This window comes from Pseudophryne corroboree, chromosome 3, assembly GCF_028390025.1.
Source record: "Pseudophryne corroboree isolate aPseCor3 chromosome 3, aPseCor3.hap2, whole genome shotgun sequence".
In the NCBI taxonomy this organism is placed as follows: Eukaryota; Metazoa; Chordata; class Amphibia; order Anura; family Myobatrachidae; genus Pseudophryne; species Pseudophryne corroboree.
Window position 1 is genome coordinate 485,530,105 of NC_086446.1, and position 17,643 is coordinate 485,547,747.

Genomic DNA, 17,643 nt, shown 5'->3' on the forward strand with positions numbered 1-17,643 from the left:
AACAGAATATCTCCCTTGAAAGGGAGTACCGCCAGGGTTTTTCTAGAGTCCAGATCCACAGACCAGGATCTCAGCCACAATATCCGGCGAGCCAGAACTGATGTAGTAGAGGCCTTGGCTGCTAGGATACCGGCATCAGAAGCCGCCTCTTTAATATAGTGAGAAGCTGTGACAATATATGACAAGCATTGTCTAGCATGGTCAGAAGAGATTTCAGCTTCTAACTCCAAGGCCCATGCTTCAATAGCCTCTGCAGCCCATGTTGCTGCAATAGTGGGCCTTTGTGCAGCACCCGTGAGGGTGTAAATCGCTTTCAGACAACCCTCCACACGTTTATCCGAAGGCTCTTTTAGAGACGTGACGGTAGTGACAGGTAGAGCTGAGGAAACCACCATCCTAGCCACATGTGAGTCTACTGGAGGAGGCGTTTCCCAATTTTTAGACAGCTCTGGCGCAAGGGGATAGTGAGCCAGCATCTTCTTTTGAGGCACAAACTTCTTTCCCGGGTTTCTGACGTATATCCACTAGGTGGTCAGAGTGAGGTAAAACTTGTTTAACCACCTTCTGACACTTGAACCTATCTGGTTTCTTAGGAGGGGCGGATGGCTCGGGATCATCCGTAATCTGTAAAATTAACTTAATAGCCTCCAAAAGATCAGGAACATCCACATGTGAACTACCCTCCCCATTAGCAGTATCAGTGTCAGAATCTGTGGGGTCAGTGTAAGCGCCATCTTCATCAGACGAGGTGTCAGTGACAGCAGTGGATTGTGAGGAGATAAGAGCTCACTTAGAGGACCCCTTGGTCTTAGGCGAGCGAGGGTCAGACTTTTTAGTAGTCAAGGACTGGTTCAACTAATTCAATTGAGTAGACAAGTTATCTGCCCACGGCGGGTTAGCTGCGGGGACCACATACGGTTGCACCGGCATAGGAGGTCCCATAGGGGGTGTTAGTTTAGTAAATAGCGTATGTAAAAGCATGGAGAAAATAAGATTTTACTTACCGGTAAATCTATTTCTCGTAGTCCGTAGTGGATGCTGGGGACTCCGTAAGGACCATGGGGAATAGACGGGCTCCGCAGGAGACAGGGCACTTTAAAAAAGAATTAGGAATACTGGTGTGCACTGGCTCCTCCCTCTATGTCCCTCCTCCAGACCTCAGTTAAGGAAACTGTGCCCGGAAGAGCTGACAGTACAAGGAAAGGATTTTGGAATCCAGGGTAAGACTCATACCAGCCACACCAATCACACCGCATAACTCGTGATAAACTTACCCAGTTAACAATATGAACAACAACAGAGCATCAGATAACCCTGATGCAACCATAACATAACCCTTATTTAAGCAATAACTATATACAAGTATTGCAGAAGAAGTCCGCACTTGGGACGGGCGCCCAGCATCCACTACGGACTACGAGAAATAGATTTACCGGTAAGTAAAATCTTATTTTCTCTAACGTCCTAGTGGATGCTGGGGACTCCGTAAGGACCATGGGGATTATACCAAAGCTCCCAAACGGGTGGGAGAGTGCGGATGACTCTGCAGCACCGTATGAGCAAACACAAGGTCCTCCTCAGCCAGGGTATCAAACTTGTAGAACTTTGCTAAAGTGTTTGAACCTGACCAAGTAGCCGCTCGGCAAAGCTGTAATGCCGAGACCCCTCGGGCAGCCGCCCAAGAAGAGCCCACCTTCCTTGTGGAGTGGGCTTTTACTGATTTTGGAAGCGGCAATCCAGACGCAGAATAAGCCTGCTGAATCGTGTTACAGATCCAGCGAGCAATAGTTTGCTTTGAAGCAGGAGCACCCAGCTTGTTGGATGCATACAGGATAAACAGCGACTCCGTTTTCCTGACTCTAGCCGTTCTGGCTACATAAATCTTCAAAGCCCTGACTACATCCAGTAACTTGGAATCCTCCAAGTCACGAGTAGCCACAGGCACCACAATAGGTGGTTCATATGAAAAGATGACACCACTTTTGGCAGAAATTGCGGACGAGTCCGCAATTCTGCACTGTCCATATGGAAAACCAGATAGGGGCTTTTATGTGACAAAGCCGCCAATTCTGACACACGCCTAGCCGAAGCCAAGGCTAATAGCATGACCACCTTCCACGTGAGATATTTTAACTCCACGGTTTTAAGTGGCTCAGACCAGTGTGATTTCAGGAAACTCAACACCACGTTAAGATCCCAAGGTGCCACTGGAGGCACAAACGGGGGCTGAATATGCAGCACTCCCTTTACAAACGTCTGAACTTCAGGAAAAGAAGCCAGTTCTTTTTGAAAGAAAATGGATAGGGCCGAAATCTGGACCTTAATGGACCCCAATTTTAGGCCCAAAGTCACTCCCGACTGTAGGAAGTGAAGAAAACGGCCCAGCTGGAATTCCTCTGTAGGGGCATTCCTGGCTTCACACCAAGCAACATATTTTCGCCATATACGGTGACAATGTTTTGCTGTCACGTCCTTCCTAGCCTTTATCAGAGTAGGAATAACTTCATCCGCAATGCCTTTCTCCGCTAGGATCCGGCGTTCAACCGCCATGCCGTCAAACGCAGCCGCGGTAAGTCTTGGAACAGACAGGGCCCCTGTTGCAACAGATCCTGTCTGAGAGGCAGAGGCCATGGGTCCTCTGAGCATTTCTTGCAGTTCCGGAGACCAAGTCCTTCTTGGGCAATCTGGAACAATGAGTATTGTTCTCACTCCTCTTTTTCTTACGATTCTCAGCACCTTGGGTATGAGAGGAAGAGGAGGAAACACATAAACCGACTGGAACACCCACGGTGTCACTAGTGCGTCCACAGCTATCGCCTGAGGGTCTCTTGACCTGGCGCAATACCTTTTGTAGCTTTTTGTTGAGGCGGGATGCCATCATGTCCACCTGTGGCAGTTCCCATCGATTTGTAATCTGTGTGAAGACTTCTTGATGAAGTCCCCACTCTCCCGGGTGGAGGTCGTGCCTGCTGAGGAAGTCTGCTTCCCAGTTATCCACTCCTGGAATGAACACTGCTGACAGTGCTTGCACGTGATTTTCCGCCCAGCGAAGAATTCTGGTGGCTTCTGCCATCGCCACCCTGCTTCTTGTGCCGCCCTGGCGGTTTACAGGAGCCACTGCGGTGATGTTGTCTGACTGAATCAGCACCGGTTGGTTGCGAAGCAGAGGCTCTGCTTGACTCAGGGCGTTGTATATGGCCCTTAGTTCCAGGATATTTATGTGCAGACAAGTCTCCTGACCTGACCACAGCCCCTGGAAATTTCTTCCCTGAGTGACTGCCCCCCACCCTCGGAGGCTTGCATCCGTGGTCACCAGGACCCAGTCCTGTATGCCGAACCTGCGGCCCTCGAGAAGATGAGCACTCTGCAGCCACCACAGAAGAGACACCCTGGCCCTGGGGGATAGGGTGATCAGCCGATGCATCTGAAGATGCGATCCAGACCACTTGTCCAACAGATCCCACTGAAAGGTCCTTGCATGGAACCTGCCGAAGGGAATGGCTTCGTATGACGCCACCATCTTTCCCAGGACTCGCGTGCATTGATGCACCGACACCCATTTCGGTTTTAAGAGGTCTCTGACCAGAGTCACGAGCTCCTGGGCCTTCTCCGCCGGGAGAAACACCTTCTTCTGGTCTGTGTCCAGAATCATGCCCAGGAAGGGCAGACGCGTCGTAGGAAACAGCTGCGACTTTGGAATATTCAGAATCCAGCCATGCTGTTGCAACACCTCCCGAGAGTGTGCTACGCTGATCAGCAACTGCTCTCTGGACCTCGCCTTTATGAGGAGATCGTCCAAGTATGGGATAATTGTAACTCCTTGCTTTCGCAGAAGCACCATCATTTCTGCCATTACCTTGGTAAATATTCTCGGTGCCGTGGACAGACCAAACGGCAACGTCTGGAATTGGTAATGACAGTCCTGTACCACAAATCTGAGGTACTCCTGATGAGGTGGATAAATGGGGACATGCAGGTAAGCATCCTTTATGTCCAGAGACACCACAAAATCCCCCTCTTCCAGGCTTGCAATGACCGCCCTGAGCGATTCCATCTTGAACTTGAACCTTTTCAGGTAAATGTTCAGGGATTTTAAATTCAATATGGGTCTGACCGAACCGTCCGGTTTCGGTACCACAAACATTGTGGAATAGTAACCCCTTCCCTGTTGAGGGTGGGGAACCTTTACCACCACCTGCTGGAGATATAATTTGTGAATTGCCGCTAACACTACTTCCCTTTCTATGGGGGAAGCTGGCAGGGCCGATTTGAGGTAACTGTGAGGGGGCATCACTTCGAATTCCAGCTTGTATCCCTGAGACACAATCTGTATAGCCCAGGGATCCACCCGTGAGCGAACCCACTGGTGGCTGAAATTTCGGAGACGCGCCCCCAACGCTCCTGGCACCACCTGTGGAGCCCCAGCGTCATGCGGTGGATTTAGTGGAAGCCGGGGAGGACTTCTGTTCCTGGGAACTAACTGTATTGTGCAGCTTCTTTCCTCTACCCCTGCCTCTGGCAAGAAAAGACGCACCTCGGACTTTCTTGCCTCTTTGCGATCGAAAGGACTGCATTTGGTAATACGGTGCTTTCTTAGGTTGTGAGGGAATATATGGTAAAAAATTTGACTTCCCAGCCGTAGCTGTGTGGAAACTAGGTCCGAGAGACCGTCCCCAAACAATTCCTCACCCTTATAAGGTAAAACCTCCATGTGCTTTTTTGAGTCGGCATCACCTGTCCATTGCTGAGTCCACAGGACCCTTCTGGCAGAAATCGACATTGCATTTATTCTAGAGCCCAGTAGGCAAATGTCTCTCTGGGCATCCCTCATATAGAGGACAGCGTCTTTTATATGCCCCAGGGTCAGTAATATAGTATCCTTGTCCAAGGTATCAAGTTCCTCAGATAGAGTATCTGTCCATTCTGCTACAGCACTACACATCCATGCCGACGCAATTGCCGGCCTTAGAAGGGTACCTGAATGTGTATAAACGGACTTCAGGACACCTTCCTGCTTTCTATCCGCAGGATCTTTTAGTGTGGCCGTATCCTGTGACGGCAGGGTTACCTTCTTAGATAAGCGTGTCAAAACTTTGTCTACCCTAGGGGATGATTCCCAGCGTAACCTGTCCGTTGGTGGGAAAGGATACGCCATAAGTAACCGTTTGGAAATCTGCACTTTCCTATCAAGAGAATCCCAAGCTTTTTCACATAACTCATTTAACTCATGTGAAGGGGGAAAGTCACCTCTTGCCTTTTTTCCCCAAACATATAAACCCTCTTGTCAGGGACAGGGTTTTCCTCTGAGATGTGCAAAACATCCTTCATTGCTATAATCATGTAGCGGATGGCTTTAGCCATTTTAGGCTGCAACTTTGCATCATCACCATCGACACTGGAGTCAGAATCCGTGTCGACATCTGTGTCAACAATTTGGGATAGTGGGCGCTTCTGAGACCCTGACCGCCTCTGCGCTGTAGGATCAGGCATGGGTTGAGACCCTGACTGTCCCAAGGCTTCAGCTTTATCCAACCTTTTATGCAAGGAGTTTACATTATCATTTAACACCTTCCACATATCCATCCAATCAGGTGTCGGCGCCGTCAGCGGAGACACCACATTCATTTGCACCTGCTCTGCTTCCACATAGCCTTCCTCGTCAAACATGTCGACACAAGCGTACCGACACACCACACACACAGGGGATGCTCTATTTGAGGACAGAACCCCCACAAGGCCCTTTGGAGAGACAGAGAGAGAGTATGCCAGCACACACCCCAGCGCTATATGACCTAGGAATTACACAGTAACTTAGTGTTTACCCAGTAGCTGCTGTATACACTGATTTTGCGCTAAATTTATGTGCCGCCCCCCCCCCCCCTCTCTTTTTACCCTCTTTCTACCGTGATTCTGCAGGGGAGAGCCTGGGGAGCTTCCTCTCCTGTGGAGAGAAAATGGTGCTGGTGAGTGCTGAGGAAGAAGCCCCGCCCCCTCAGCGGCGGGCTTCCGTCCCGCGATTTTGTGTAAAATAATGGCGGGGGCTCATGCATATATACAGTGCGTTCCTGTGTTCGATTCCGTTGGAGCTAATGGTGTCCAGTAGCCTAAGAAGCATGACCTATCCACAGTGAGTAGGGCTGCTTCTCTCCTCTCAGTCCCACGTAGCAGAGAGCCTGTTGCCAGCAGATCTCTCTGAAAATAAAAAAATCCTAACAAAATACTTTCTTATTAGCAAGCTCAGGAGAGCTCACTAAAGTGCACCCAGCTCGTCCGGGCACAGATTCTAACTGAGGTCTGGAGGAGGGACATAGAGGGAGGAGCCAGTGCACACCAGTATTCCTAATTCTTTCTTAAAGTGCCCTGTCTCCTGCGGAGCCCGTCTATTCCCCATGGTCCTTACAGAGTCCCCAGCATCCACTAGGACGTTAGAGAAAGTAGCCCACGGTGGGTCATTATGTACCCCCGTTTCCACAGTCCCACTGGGGGGCAAGGAGCCCTCAGCTGCTATAGTCTCCTCATAGGGGTCTGTGGCTTCAGCAACACCGGCAGTGTGTTCAGCCCCAGAACCGTTACCTTCAGAAGCAGACATGATATAACTTTCAGTATCAGGTAACACAGAACAATTGGCAGCAGCACAATACCTCTTACCCAAACCCCTGCGCAGTGTAGTCAGCACAAGCAGATATACAGGAGAGATATGGTGACTAAAATCACAGAGAAAAATACGTATTAGAGTATATCTTGTGAAAATCCCATATAATTATAAAACCTGACGCACCAAGCCCCCTCGGGTTATAGAATATAGGGATAGCAAGTTGAGTGAGAGACAGGGAATGGAAACCACTCATCAAGCTAATGCACACACATATAGTCACATGTAAACAATGCAGAGGTTATTACTAACAATAATACTGCACTGGACCAGCTTATATAGCTATGTAGTCAATAGATATAACACTGCACAGTAAGAACTGGATGTATATCACAGGGTACTTCTACCAGATAACCCTGACTAAATGCACTCTCTTAACTAACACTGTCTAATTGACATGTAGAATACTTAAGTGTCATGTAAAGTCACAGCGCTGACAACCAGGCGGCTTTACACAGGAGGATTTGCCCAAGCAGTCCCAGGAACAGTGTAGCTGAGAGAAATGGCGCCCAAACACTGACAGGGAGTGAGGGAGAGACAGATATGCAGCTCCAGGGCGGGAACATTTGCTGGAAATGGCGCGCTGGGGGAGGGGCTCCAGGTCTAAGCCTTATCCCCCTGCTGGCAAAACCACCGGGTACTGTGGGCTACTAGTAAAACGGTTTTAAGGGAAAACCTGACCTGCACCCATGCCCTGGTGATCTAGTGGGATCGCCTGTACTGCCACAGTGTCCACCGCCAGCGCGCGCGGCCCGCCACCCACTGACCGCACCGGATTGTGATAAAGTACGGGTCCCGCGAGCGGGACCCACTCACCACCTCCCGAAGTGCGGCCACGCGATCCCGGAGAGCCCCCGTCGTGTGTGCCTGACTTTAGAAGAAAACCGGAGCCTCCTGCAGTAGTTACCCGGCAACTAGGGCTCGGGAGTGTACAGCGCCACTGGGGAGAGATGGAGCTGCAGCAGTGAATGTCACTAGACATGTACAAACTGCTGCAGCCCTTGAAGTCTTTACTTTTCTTCTCAAAAAGCTCTTCTTAGGGCTGCCCAGAGCAGCCCCTCTGTTATGTGCCTGCTATCTGCGGCACCAACTACAAAACTGAGCTCCTGTGCAGGGAGGCGGGGTTATAGAGGAGGCGGCGCTATGCATTCTAGGAACAGTCAAAGCCTTTGAGCCTGTTGGTGCCTCTGATCAAGATCCTACTCTACAACCCTATGTCTTTCCTTGTGGAGCCCAGTGTACCCCGCAACAGAAATTATATGATACAACTGAATATCAAAACATAGCATAACTATAACAAAAAGGCAGGGTGGAGTTATGGGGGAAGTGGCTAGAAATGTAGAGTGACTTATTATGGCCAGTGAAAGCAAGAAATTAATATTCACTAGGGGGAGGAGTAGGAGGCACCACTTGATGATCCTGTACCTAATTAAAGAAATTTTTCAAATAAAATTAATAAAAAAGTGAGACTGGGATGTTGTTGTTTTTTTTATAGTTTCAAAACAAATTGGCAAAGTGATTTACAGATCATATTTGCGTGAAACTATTTCTTTGGAACATGATCAGCAGAATATCTACTCAGATAACCCAATGAGCAACACTGCAGTCAGTCTAGTTGGTACTCCAGCACATGGAAAAACAACCTAAGGGTAAAATTACTTCTACATACCATACATTGATCCAGTGAACGTAAATACCACAACACCAAATCTCAGCAATGTAACTGCCAACAAAGAATGTAGAATATATATCGCCATTATTCAGGATGCAAAATTCTAGATGTCGCGAGTTCATAGAAGGTGACTGCTTGCAGCAGGGCATCGCACATTTCCTCATTCCGGTTCTGCCCTCTGGACTGGAACTTATGCTTGTACTGTTGAATAATATCTTGTGTAAAGTAAATTCTGGGTTGCTCCCGCGTTACAGCCTCATCCACAAGTCGTTGTACAATGTTCACACCACTGGTTTTTGACTCCCCCACCATGATATCAAAGTGCTTTCCGACTATGTTTCTAGCCATACTGAATACCCTGTGATCCTGATCCGCTGTAAAACATGGGTTTAGCATTGCATACAACATGGCTTCAACCGTGTGCAAATGCAACATCACAGGAAACAATGTGGTGCTTTGAAAAGAAATAGCTGGTTTTTCCATTATATAAATATCCGCTTCTGGAAGTTTAGACACTGCTGATGATACCTGGACAAAGTAAATAAGAAAAGGGTTATTTATTTCTAGAAATAAACAGTGCATTGCCTAATGAAAAAAAGCTGAATACATATTGTGTTGTAGTAATAAGCCAGCAAATTCATGGGTTAATATTGTTTGGTTATATAGCACCACCAGCGCGATACAGAGAATATCATTCACAGAAGCCCCTGGCCCAGTAGATCTTACATTTTAGATTCTGTACTACACACAGATCCTATGGGTCTTTTTCATCAGAAGACAATTAACCTACCAGTATGTTTTTGGGCTATGGGAGGAAACTGGCGCAGGTACATGAGGAATATACATAGAGGGTACCAAAGACGATAACAAACCCTTGATCCCAGCACTTTGCCAGGAAAGCAGCTCAGTTACATCCATTGTACCCAGATCAAGAAAGTCATTTGGAATCTCCACCATAAATACTGTGGCTCTTTATTTTCTTATACTACAAAAAGGATATCCTCGAACTAGAAAAGGTTCAAAGACGGGCAACCAAATTGATTAAGGGGATGGAGACGCTAGAATACGAGGAAAGGATTGATAGGCTAGGCATGTTTACACTGGAAAAAATAGGATTTTAATTACCTACTGGTAAATCCTTTTCTCGTAGTCTGTAGAGGATGCTGGGGTCCAATTTAGTACCATGGGGTATAGACGGGTTCACTAGGAGCCATGGGCACTTTAAGAGATTAATAGTGTGGGCTGGCTCCTCCCTCTATGCCCCTCCTACCAGACTCAGTCTAGAAACTGTGCCCGATGAGACTGACATACTTCGAGAGAAGGAAATACACAGATGGTGGCGATATTCACACCAGCTCACACGTATAACAAAAGGAAAGCCAAGCTAACCAACTCGGAACAATTCAGCAACGACTGAACCAAGTAACAAAGCAGGAATACGTAGCACTGGGCAGGCGCCCAGCATACTCTACGGACTACGTGAAAAGGATTTACCGGTAGGTAATTAAAATCCTATTTTCTCTTACGTCCTAGAGGATGCTGGTGTCCAATTTAGTACCATAGGGATGTACCAAAGCTCCCAGTACGGGAGGGAGAGTGCAAATGTTCCTGTAGAACAATTTGACCAAAGTTTAGGTCCTCAGAGGCCACAGTATCAACTGTTGCTGCTGAACAAAATTGTAAACCCGAGACACCCCGGGCAGCCGCTAAGGAAGAACCCACTCCCACTTTACGAGTAGAGTGGGCCTTAACAGATTTTGGACACTGCAAGCCTGCCGTAGAATAAGCATGCTGGATAGTAAACCTGATCCAGCGAGAAATTGACTGCTTAGAAGAAGGACACCCAACCTTGTTGGGATCAGAAAGGACAAACAGAGCGTCCGACTTCCTGTGACGAGAAGTTCTCTTCACATATATTTTCAAAGCCCTCACAACATCCAAGGACATTGAGGTAATTGAGAAGTCAGTAGCCACTGGCACCACAATAAGTTGGTTGATATGAAAGGCTGACACAACATTCGGAAGAAAATGCTGACGCGTTCTGAGCTCAGCTCTATCCTCATAGAAAATCAAGTAGGGGACTTGCTTGCAGAAAGAGGAGAAACCGTCCCAGTTGAAACTCCACCGTAGGAAACTTCTTGGACTCACACCAAGACACATACTTTTTCCAAATCCGATGGTAATATTTTGATGTTACTCCCTTCCTAGCCTGGATAGGAAGGAATGACCTATTTCGGAATGCCCTTCCGAGCTAAGATCTGGCGTTCAACCTCCATGCCGTCAAACGTAGCCACGGTAAGTCTTGATAGACAAACGGCCCCTGTTGCAGAAGGTCCTCGCGAAGAGGCCTCAGATCCTCCAGCAGTAATTCCAGAACATCCACGTACCAAGCCCTTCTTGGCCAGTCCAGAGCAATGAGGATCGCCTGAACTCCTGTTGTCTTTATGAGCTTGAGAATCCTTGGTATGAGTGGAAGTGGAGGGAACACACACACTGACTGGTACGTCCACGGAGTTACCAGTGCGTCCACCGCCACTGCATGCGTGTCTCTCAACCTGGAACAGTACCTCTGAAGCTTCTTGTTGAGGCGAGAGGCCATCATGTCTATTTGAGGTACACCCCATCGGCTTGTTACCTCTGCGAACACCTCCAGGTGCAGGCCCCATTCTCCTGGATGGAGATCGTGTCTGCTGAGGAAGTCTGCTTCCCAGTTGTCCACTCCCGGAATGAAGATTGCTGACAGCGCCACCGCGTGCTTTTCTGCCCAGAGGATGATTCTTGGTACCTCTGACATCGCAGCTCTGCTCTTCGTTCCGCCCTGCCTGTTTATGTAGGATACCGCTGTGACGTTGTCCGACTAAACCTGAATGGCTTGATCTTGCAGAAGATGTGCCGCTTGTAGAAGGCCGTTGTACATGGTTCCCAGTTCCAGAACGTTTATTGGAAGGAGAGATTCCTGACTGGACCACCTTCTTTGGAAGTTTTCCCCTTGGGTGACTGCTCCCCAACCTCTGAGACTTGCATCTGTGGTTAGAAGGATCCAATTCTGAATCCCGAACCTGCGGCCTTCGAGTAGGTGAGAAGCTTGCAGCCACCATAGGAGTGAAATTCTGGCTTTTAGTGACAGGCGTATCCGTTGGTGCATGTGAAGATGTGATCCCGACCATTTGTCTAGGAGATCCACTTGGAAGAACCTCGCTTGAATCTTCCGTACCGAAGAACCTCGTAGGATGCAACCATCTTCCTCAGAAGGCAAATACACTGGTGAACCGATACCCGGGCTGGCTTCAGGAGCTCCCAGACCATTGATTGGATCACCAACGCTTTCTCCACTGGTAGAAATACCCTCTGCACTTCTGTGTCAAGTATCATCCCCAGGAAGGACAGTCTCCTTGTCAGCTCCAAATGTGACTTTGGAAGGAACAGGATCCACCCATAATCCTGAAGTAGTTGAGTTGAGAGAGCAATACTCTGCAACATCTTCTCCTTGGAAGATGCTTTTATCAGGAGATCGTCCAGATATGGAATTATGTTCACTCCCTGTCTGCGGAGGAGTAGCATCATCTCCGCCATGACCTTGGTGAACACCCTTGGTGGAGAGGCCAAATGGCAGTGCCTGGAACTGATAGTGACAGTCCTGTAGTGCAAATCTGCGATAAGCCTGGTGAGGCAGCCAGATTGGAATGTGAAGGTACGCATCCTTGATATCCAGGGATACTAGGAATTCCCCCTCCTCCAGACCCGAAATCACCGCTCTCAGAGACTCCATCTTGAACTCCAAGTAGGGCTCCAATGACTTTAGATTTAATATTGGCCTTACCGAACAGTTTGGTTTCGGTACTACAAACAGGTTGGAGTAATAACCGTTGTGTTTTAGGTGAGTTGGAACTGTAACAATGACATCCGTTTGAACCTATTTTTGAATGGCTTCCTGTAGCATGGCACTTTCTGTCAGCGAAGCTGGTAAGCCTGATTTGAAGAATCTGTGAGGTGGGAGTTCTTGAAACTCCAGTCTGTATCCCTGGGAAACAATATCCTTTACCCAGGGTTCTAGGCATGATGACGCCCAAATGTGACTGAAAGCCTTTAGTCTCGCTCCCACCTGCCCGACCTCCAGGCTGGGAGGTCCACCGTCATGCTGAAGATTTTGAGGAAGCAGAACCTGGTTTCTGTTCCTGGGAACCTGATGGTGCAGGTTTTCTGGACTTTCCCCGACCTCCTTTAAAGAAGGTGGGCGGGGGGTTGGATTTTTTACATTTTGCGGTCCGAAAGGACTGCAGTGTAGGCGAAGGATAAGATTTCCTAGCCGGTGGTGCTGCTGAGGGAAGAAGGGTTGACTTACCCGCAGTTGCCGTGGAGATCCACGCATCCAATGCGTCCCCAAACAGAGCCTGACCTGTGAAGAGTAGGTTCACCACGCTTCTCTTGGATTCTGCATCCGCAGCCCATTGGCGTAGCCAGAGTCCTCTGCGCGCCGAGACCGCCATAGAAGTAGCCCGTGCATTCAGCATGCTAAGGTCCTTCATGGCCTCCACCATGAACCTTGCAGAATCCTGTGCGTGACGCAAGAACAAATCAATGTCACTCCTATCCATAGTATCCAAGTACTCTAGCAATGTGCCTGACGACTTTACTATGGCTTTAGAAATCCACGCACAAGCAATAGTGGACCTTAAAGCTACGCCAGTAGCAGTTTATAGTGATTTGAGTGTAGTCTCAATCTTGCGGTCAGCCGGCTCTTTTAAAGCGTCGACTATAGGGGGGTTTTCCCACTTTTTTCTATCCTCAGGGAAAGGGAAAGCAATGAGAACCCTTTTTGGGATCTGGAATTTTTTCTCTGGGGTTTCCCAGGATTTTTCAAAAAAGAGTTTAACTCCTTGGAAACAGGGAAGGATTTCTTACTTTCTGTAAAATAAGATTCCTCCACCTGCTCAGGTACCTTCTCCGTAATGTGCAAAACATCCCTAATGGCTTCAATCATTAGTTGCACCCCTTTAGCAAGGGATGCATTCCCACCCCCCCACCCCCCCTGCATATCCCCATCACCGTCCCCTGTATCTGAGTCGGTATCAGTGTCAGCTTGCACTATCTGGGCAAGTGTACGCTTTTGTGGGTATGTACATGGGGATTTTGACAAATTAGTGGGGGCCAAATACTGCAAACCCTCCACAGATTTCCTCAAAAACTGCGTCTCTTTCTCAGTATGCAACACCCTTGTAGAAATCTGGGATATCATTCTCCTTAAAGAATCCACCCATGCGGGTTCGGATTCGGAAGGCTGAGAAAGCATACTGCAGTCCTGAGTACATGGAATAGACTCCTCAGGAGAAGATAAACACTCTGCAGCACAGGACACAGAGTCCTTAGACATGGTAATGTGGGATATACACACTTACACACACACAGGAAAATGTCAGATACAGTTTCCCCCAGAGTATGTTCAGAGAGTCACAGAGTATAAGGAGCCAGCCACACAGCGGTCCTGTGGGCAGTTATTATGATAAAATCCCGGCGCTGACTAACCAACCTTAATAGGTTAATTAGTACTAACAACACACTCCCCTCCCCCCCCCTTTCTAGAACACCCTGGTACCGCAGAGGATAGCTGGAGTTATGTGGAGGGTCAGCGTCTTGCTTTCTATGTCTGCAGGGAGAAAATGGCGCTGGTGAGTGCTGGATCCGCTCTGAGAAGCCCCGCCCCCTCTAATGGCGCACGGCTTCCCGCACAATTGATTATACTGGACGGAAGTCTTATATGCCAACAGCGGGATTAGCCCGTTAGCTGCTTTTACCAGTTTAGGGTGATCGCGCTGGCCCAGGACGACCGCCCAAGCGCCTACACTGTGTGTTGCTGAGCCTTCATGGAGCGCAGCCTGTCAGAACTGCGCTCCCACCCTTCTGCCGCCATACCCGCCGGCGACCCGCTAACCGGGACGCCGGCGCTGTACTCACCACTCTTCAATCTTCTGGCTCTGTTATGGGGTAGCGGCCGTGCTGCGGGAGTGAGCGGTCGCCTCGTGGGCGTGCGATCAGCACCCTCAGGAGCTCAGTGTCCTGTCAGCGGAGATAGAGAACCATTAACTTCAAGAGTTGGTTCCTACTCCCCCCCCCCCCCCCCCCCCCTCCCCCAAGTCCCACGAAGCAGGAAGGCTGTTGCCAGCAGCCTTCCTGTACCTAATGCTCAATTAAAACAAAAAAACTAAGAAAACTCCTAAGAGATCCCCTAGCTGTGACCAGCTCCTCCGAGCACATTTTCTAAACTGAGTCTGGTAGGAGGGGCATAGAGGGAGGAGCTAGCCCACACTAGCAATCTCTTAAAGTGCCCATGGCTCCTAGTGGACCCGTCCATACCCCATGATACTAAATTGGACCCCAGCATCCTCTAGGACGTAAGAGAAAATAAGATTTTAAACCTACCGGTAAATCTTTTTCTCGTAGTCCGTAGAGGATGCTGGGGACTCCGTAAGGACTATGGGGAATAGATGGGCTGCACAGGAGACATGGGCACTAAAAAGAACTTTAGGTATGGGTGTGCACTGGCTCCTCCCTCTATGCCCCTCCTCCAGACCTCAGTTAGAGAAACTGTGCCCAGAGGAGATGGACAGTACGAGGAAAGGATTTTGTAAATCCAAGGGCAAGATTCATACCAGCCACACCATTCACACCGTAAAACATGGGAGATACGAACCAGTCAACAGTATGAAACAAAACCAGTATCAGTCCAAAACTGATCCAACTGAAAAATATAACCCTTATGTAAGCAACGACTATATACAAGTCTTGCAGGATGTTGTCCGCACTGGGACGGGCGCCCAGCATCCTCTACGGACTACGAGAAAAAGATTTATCGGTAGGTTTAAAATCTTATTTTCTCTTACGTCCTAGAGGATGCTGGGGACTCTGTAAGGACCATGGGGATTATACCAAAGCTCCCAAACGGGCGGGAGAGTGCGGATGACTCTGCAGCACCGAATGAGCAAATATTAGGTCCTCATCAGCCAGGGTATCAAACTTGTAGAATTTTGCAAAAGTGTTTGAACCCGACCAAGTTGCTGCTTGGCAAAGCTGTAATGCCGAGACGCCCCGGGCAGCCGCCCAAGAAGAGCCCACCTTCCTAGTGGAATGGGCCTTAACCGAATTCGGTAACGGCAATCCAGCTGTAGAATGAGCCTGCTGAATCGTGTTACAGATCCAGCGAGCAATAGTCTGCTTAGACGCAGGAGCGCCAACCTTGTTGGCTGCATACAGGATAAACAGAGCCTCTGTTTTCCTAACTCGAGCCGTTCTGGCCACATCAATTTTCAATGCCCTGACCACATCCAGGGACTCGGAATCCTCCACGTCCCTTGTAGCCACAGGCACCACAATAGGTTGGTTCATATGAAAAGAAGAAACCACCTTAGGCAAAAATTGAGGACGAGTCCGCAACTCAGCACTATCCACATGGAAAATCAGATAAGGGCTTTTGTGAGACAAAGCCGCCAACTCCGACACTCGCCGCGCCGAAGCCAAGGCCAATAACATGACCACTTTCCAAGTGAGATACTTCAACTCAACTGTTTGAACCAGTGAGACTTAAGAAACCGTAACACCACGTTAAGGTCCCATGGTGCCACCGGAGACACAAAAGGAGGCTGGATATGCAGCACCCCCTTCACGAAAGTCTGGACTTCCGGAAGAGAAGCCAATTCCTTTTGAAAGAAAATGGATAGGGCCGAAATCTGAACCTTAATGGAGCCTAACTTTAGGCCCAAATTCACTCCAGTTTGCAGGAAGTGGTGAAAACGGCCCACATGGAATTCTTCCGGAGGAGCAGTCTTGGCTTCACACCAAGACACATACTTCCTCCAGATACGGTGATAATGTTTCGATGTCACCTCCTTCCTAGCCTTAATCAGAGTAGGAATGACCTCCTCCGGAATGCCCTTCTCCACTAGGATCCTGCGTTCAACCGCCATGCCGTCAAACGCAGTCGCGGTAAGTCCTGGAACAAACAGGGCTCTTGTTGTAACAGGTCTTCCCTGAGAGGAAGAGGCCACGGATCTTCTGTGAGCATTTCCTGCAGATCCGGATACCAGGCCCTTCGAGGCCAATCTGGAACAATGAGAATTGCCTGAACCCCTCTTCGTCTTATGATTCTCAGTATTTTTGAGATGAGAGGAAGAGGAGGGAACACATAGACCAACTGAAACACCCACGGTGTCACCAGTGCGTCCACTGCAACCGCCTGAGGGTCCCTTGACCTGGCGCAATATCTCGGAAGTTTCTTGCTGAGACGTGAAGCCATCATGTCTATTTGAGGCAGTCCCCACTGACTTGCAATCTCTGCGAAGACTTCCTGATGAAGTCCCCACTCTCCTGGATGCAGATCGTGTCTGCTGAGGAAGTCTGCTTCCCAGTTGTCCACTCCCGGAATGAAGACTGCTGTCAGAGCGCTTACATGACTCTCCGCCCATCGAAGAATCTTTGAGGCTTCTGCCATTGCCACTCTGCTCCTTGTGCCGCCTTGGCCGTTTACATGAGCCACTGCTGTGATGTTGTCTGACTGAATCAGAACCGGCAGACCTTGAAGTAAGGTCTGCGCCTGACGAAGGCCGTTGTATATGGCCCTTAATTCCAGAATGTTGATGTGTAGACAAGCCTCCTGGCTTGACTACAGACCTTGGAAGTTTCTTACCTGTGTAACTGCTCCCCATCCTCGGAGGCTCGCGTCCATGGTCACCAGAACCCAGTCCTGGATGCCGAACATGCGACCCTCTAGAAGGTGAGTACTCTGCAGCCACCACAGGAGAGACACCCTGGCCCTGGGGGACATGCAGATTATCTGATGAATCTGTAGATGTGACCCGGACCACTTGTCCAGAAGGTCCCACTGAAAAGTTCTGGCATGGAACCTGCCGAATGGAATGGCCTCGTAAGACGCCACCATTTTTCCCAGCACTCGAGTGCAGTGATGTACCGACACCCTGTCTGGCTTCAACAGGTCCTTGACCAAGCCCTGAAGTTCCTGGGCCTTTTCTTTTGTAAGAAAAACCCTATTTTGTTCCGTGTCCAGAATCATGCCTAAGAAAGGCAATCAGGTCGTTGGAACTAACTGTGACTTTGGTAGGTTTAGGATCCAACCGTGTTGTTGCAACACCCTCAGGGAGAGTGATACGCTGTCCATCAATCGTTCTCTCGATTTCGCTTTTATCAGGAGATCGTCCAAGTATGGGATAATTGTGACACCCTGCTTGCGCAGGAGCACCATCATCTCTGTCATTAATTTGGTAAAAAATCCTTGGGGCCGTGGAATGCCCAAACGGCAACGTCTGAAATT

At 49.0% G+C, this 17,643-nt stretch overlaps 1 protein-coding gene across 2 annotated transcripts in view; it reads right to left on the reverse strand.

Moving 5' to 3' along the window:
* Positions 1-8,127: 8,127 nt before the first annotated feature.
* The window catches only part of TEFM (transcription elongation factor, mitochondrial), a 50,311-nt gene continuing 40,795 nt past the window's right edge, over positions 8,128-17,643 (reverse strand). For both annotated transcript variants that reach the window (XM_063960877.1, XM_063960876.1), the window contains exon 4: positions 8,128-8,852. In XM_063960877.1, the coding sequence (XP_063816947.1) occupies positions 8,409-8,852 (444 nt within the window). In that variant the 3' untranslated portion in view covers positions 8,128-8,408. The remainder of the gene's footprint in view (positions 8,853-17,643) is intronic.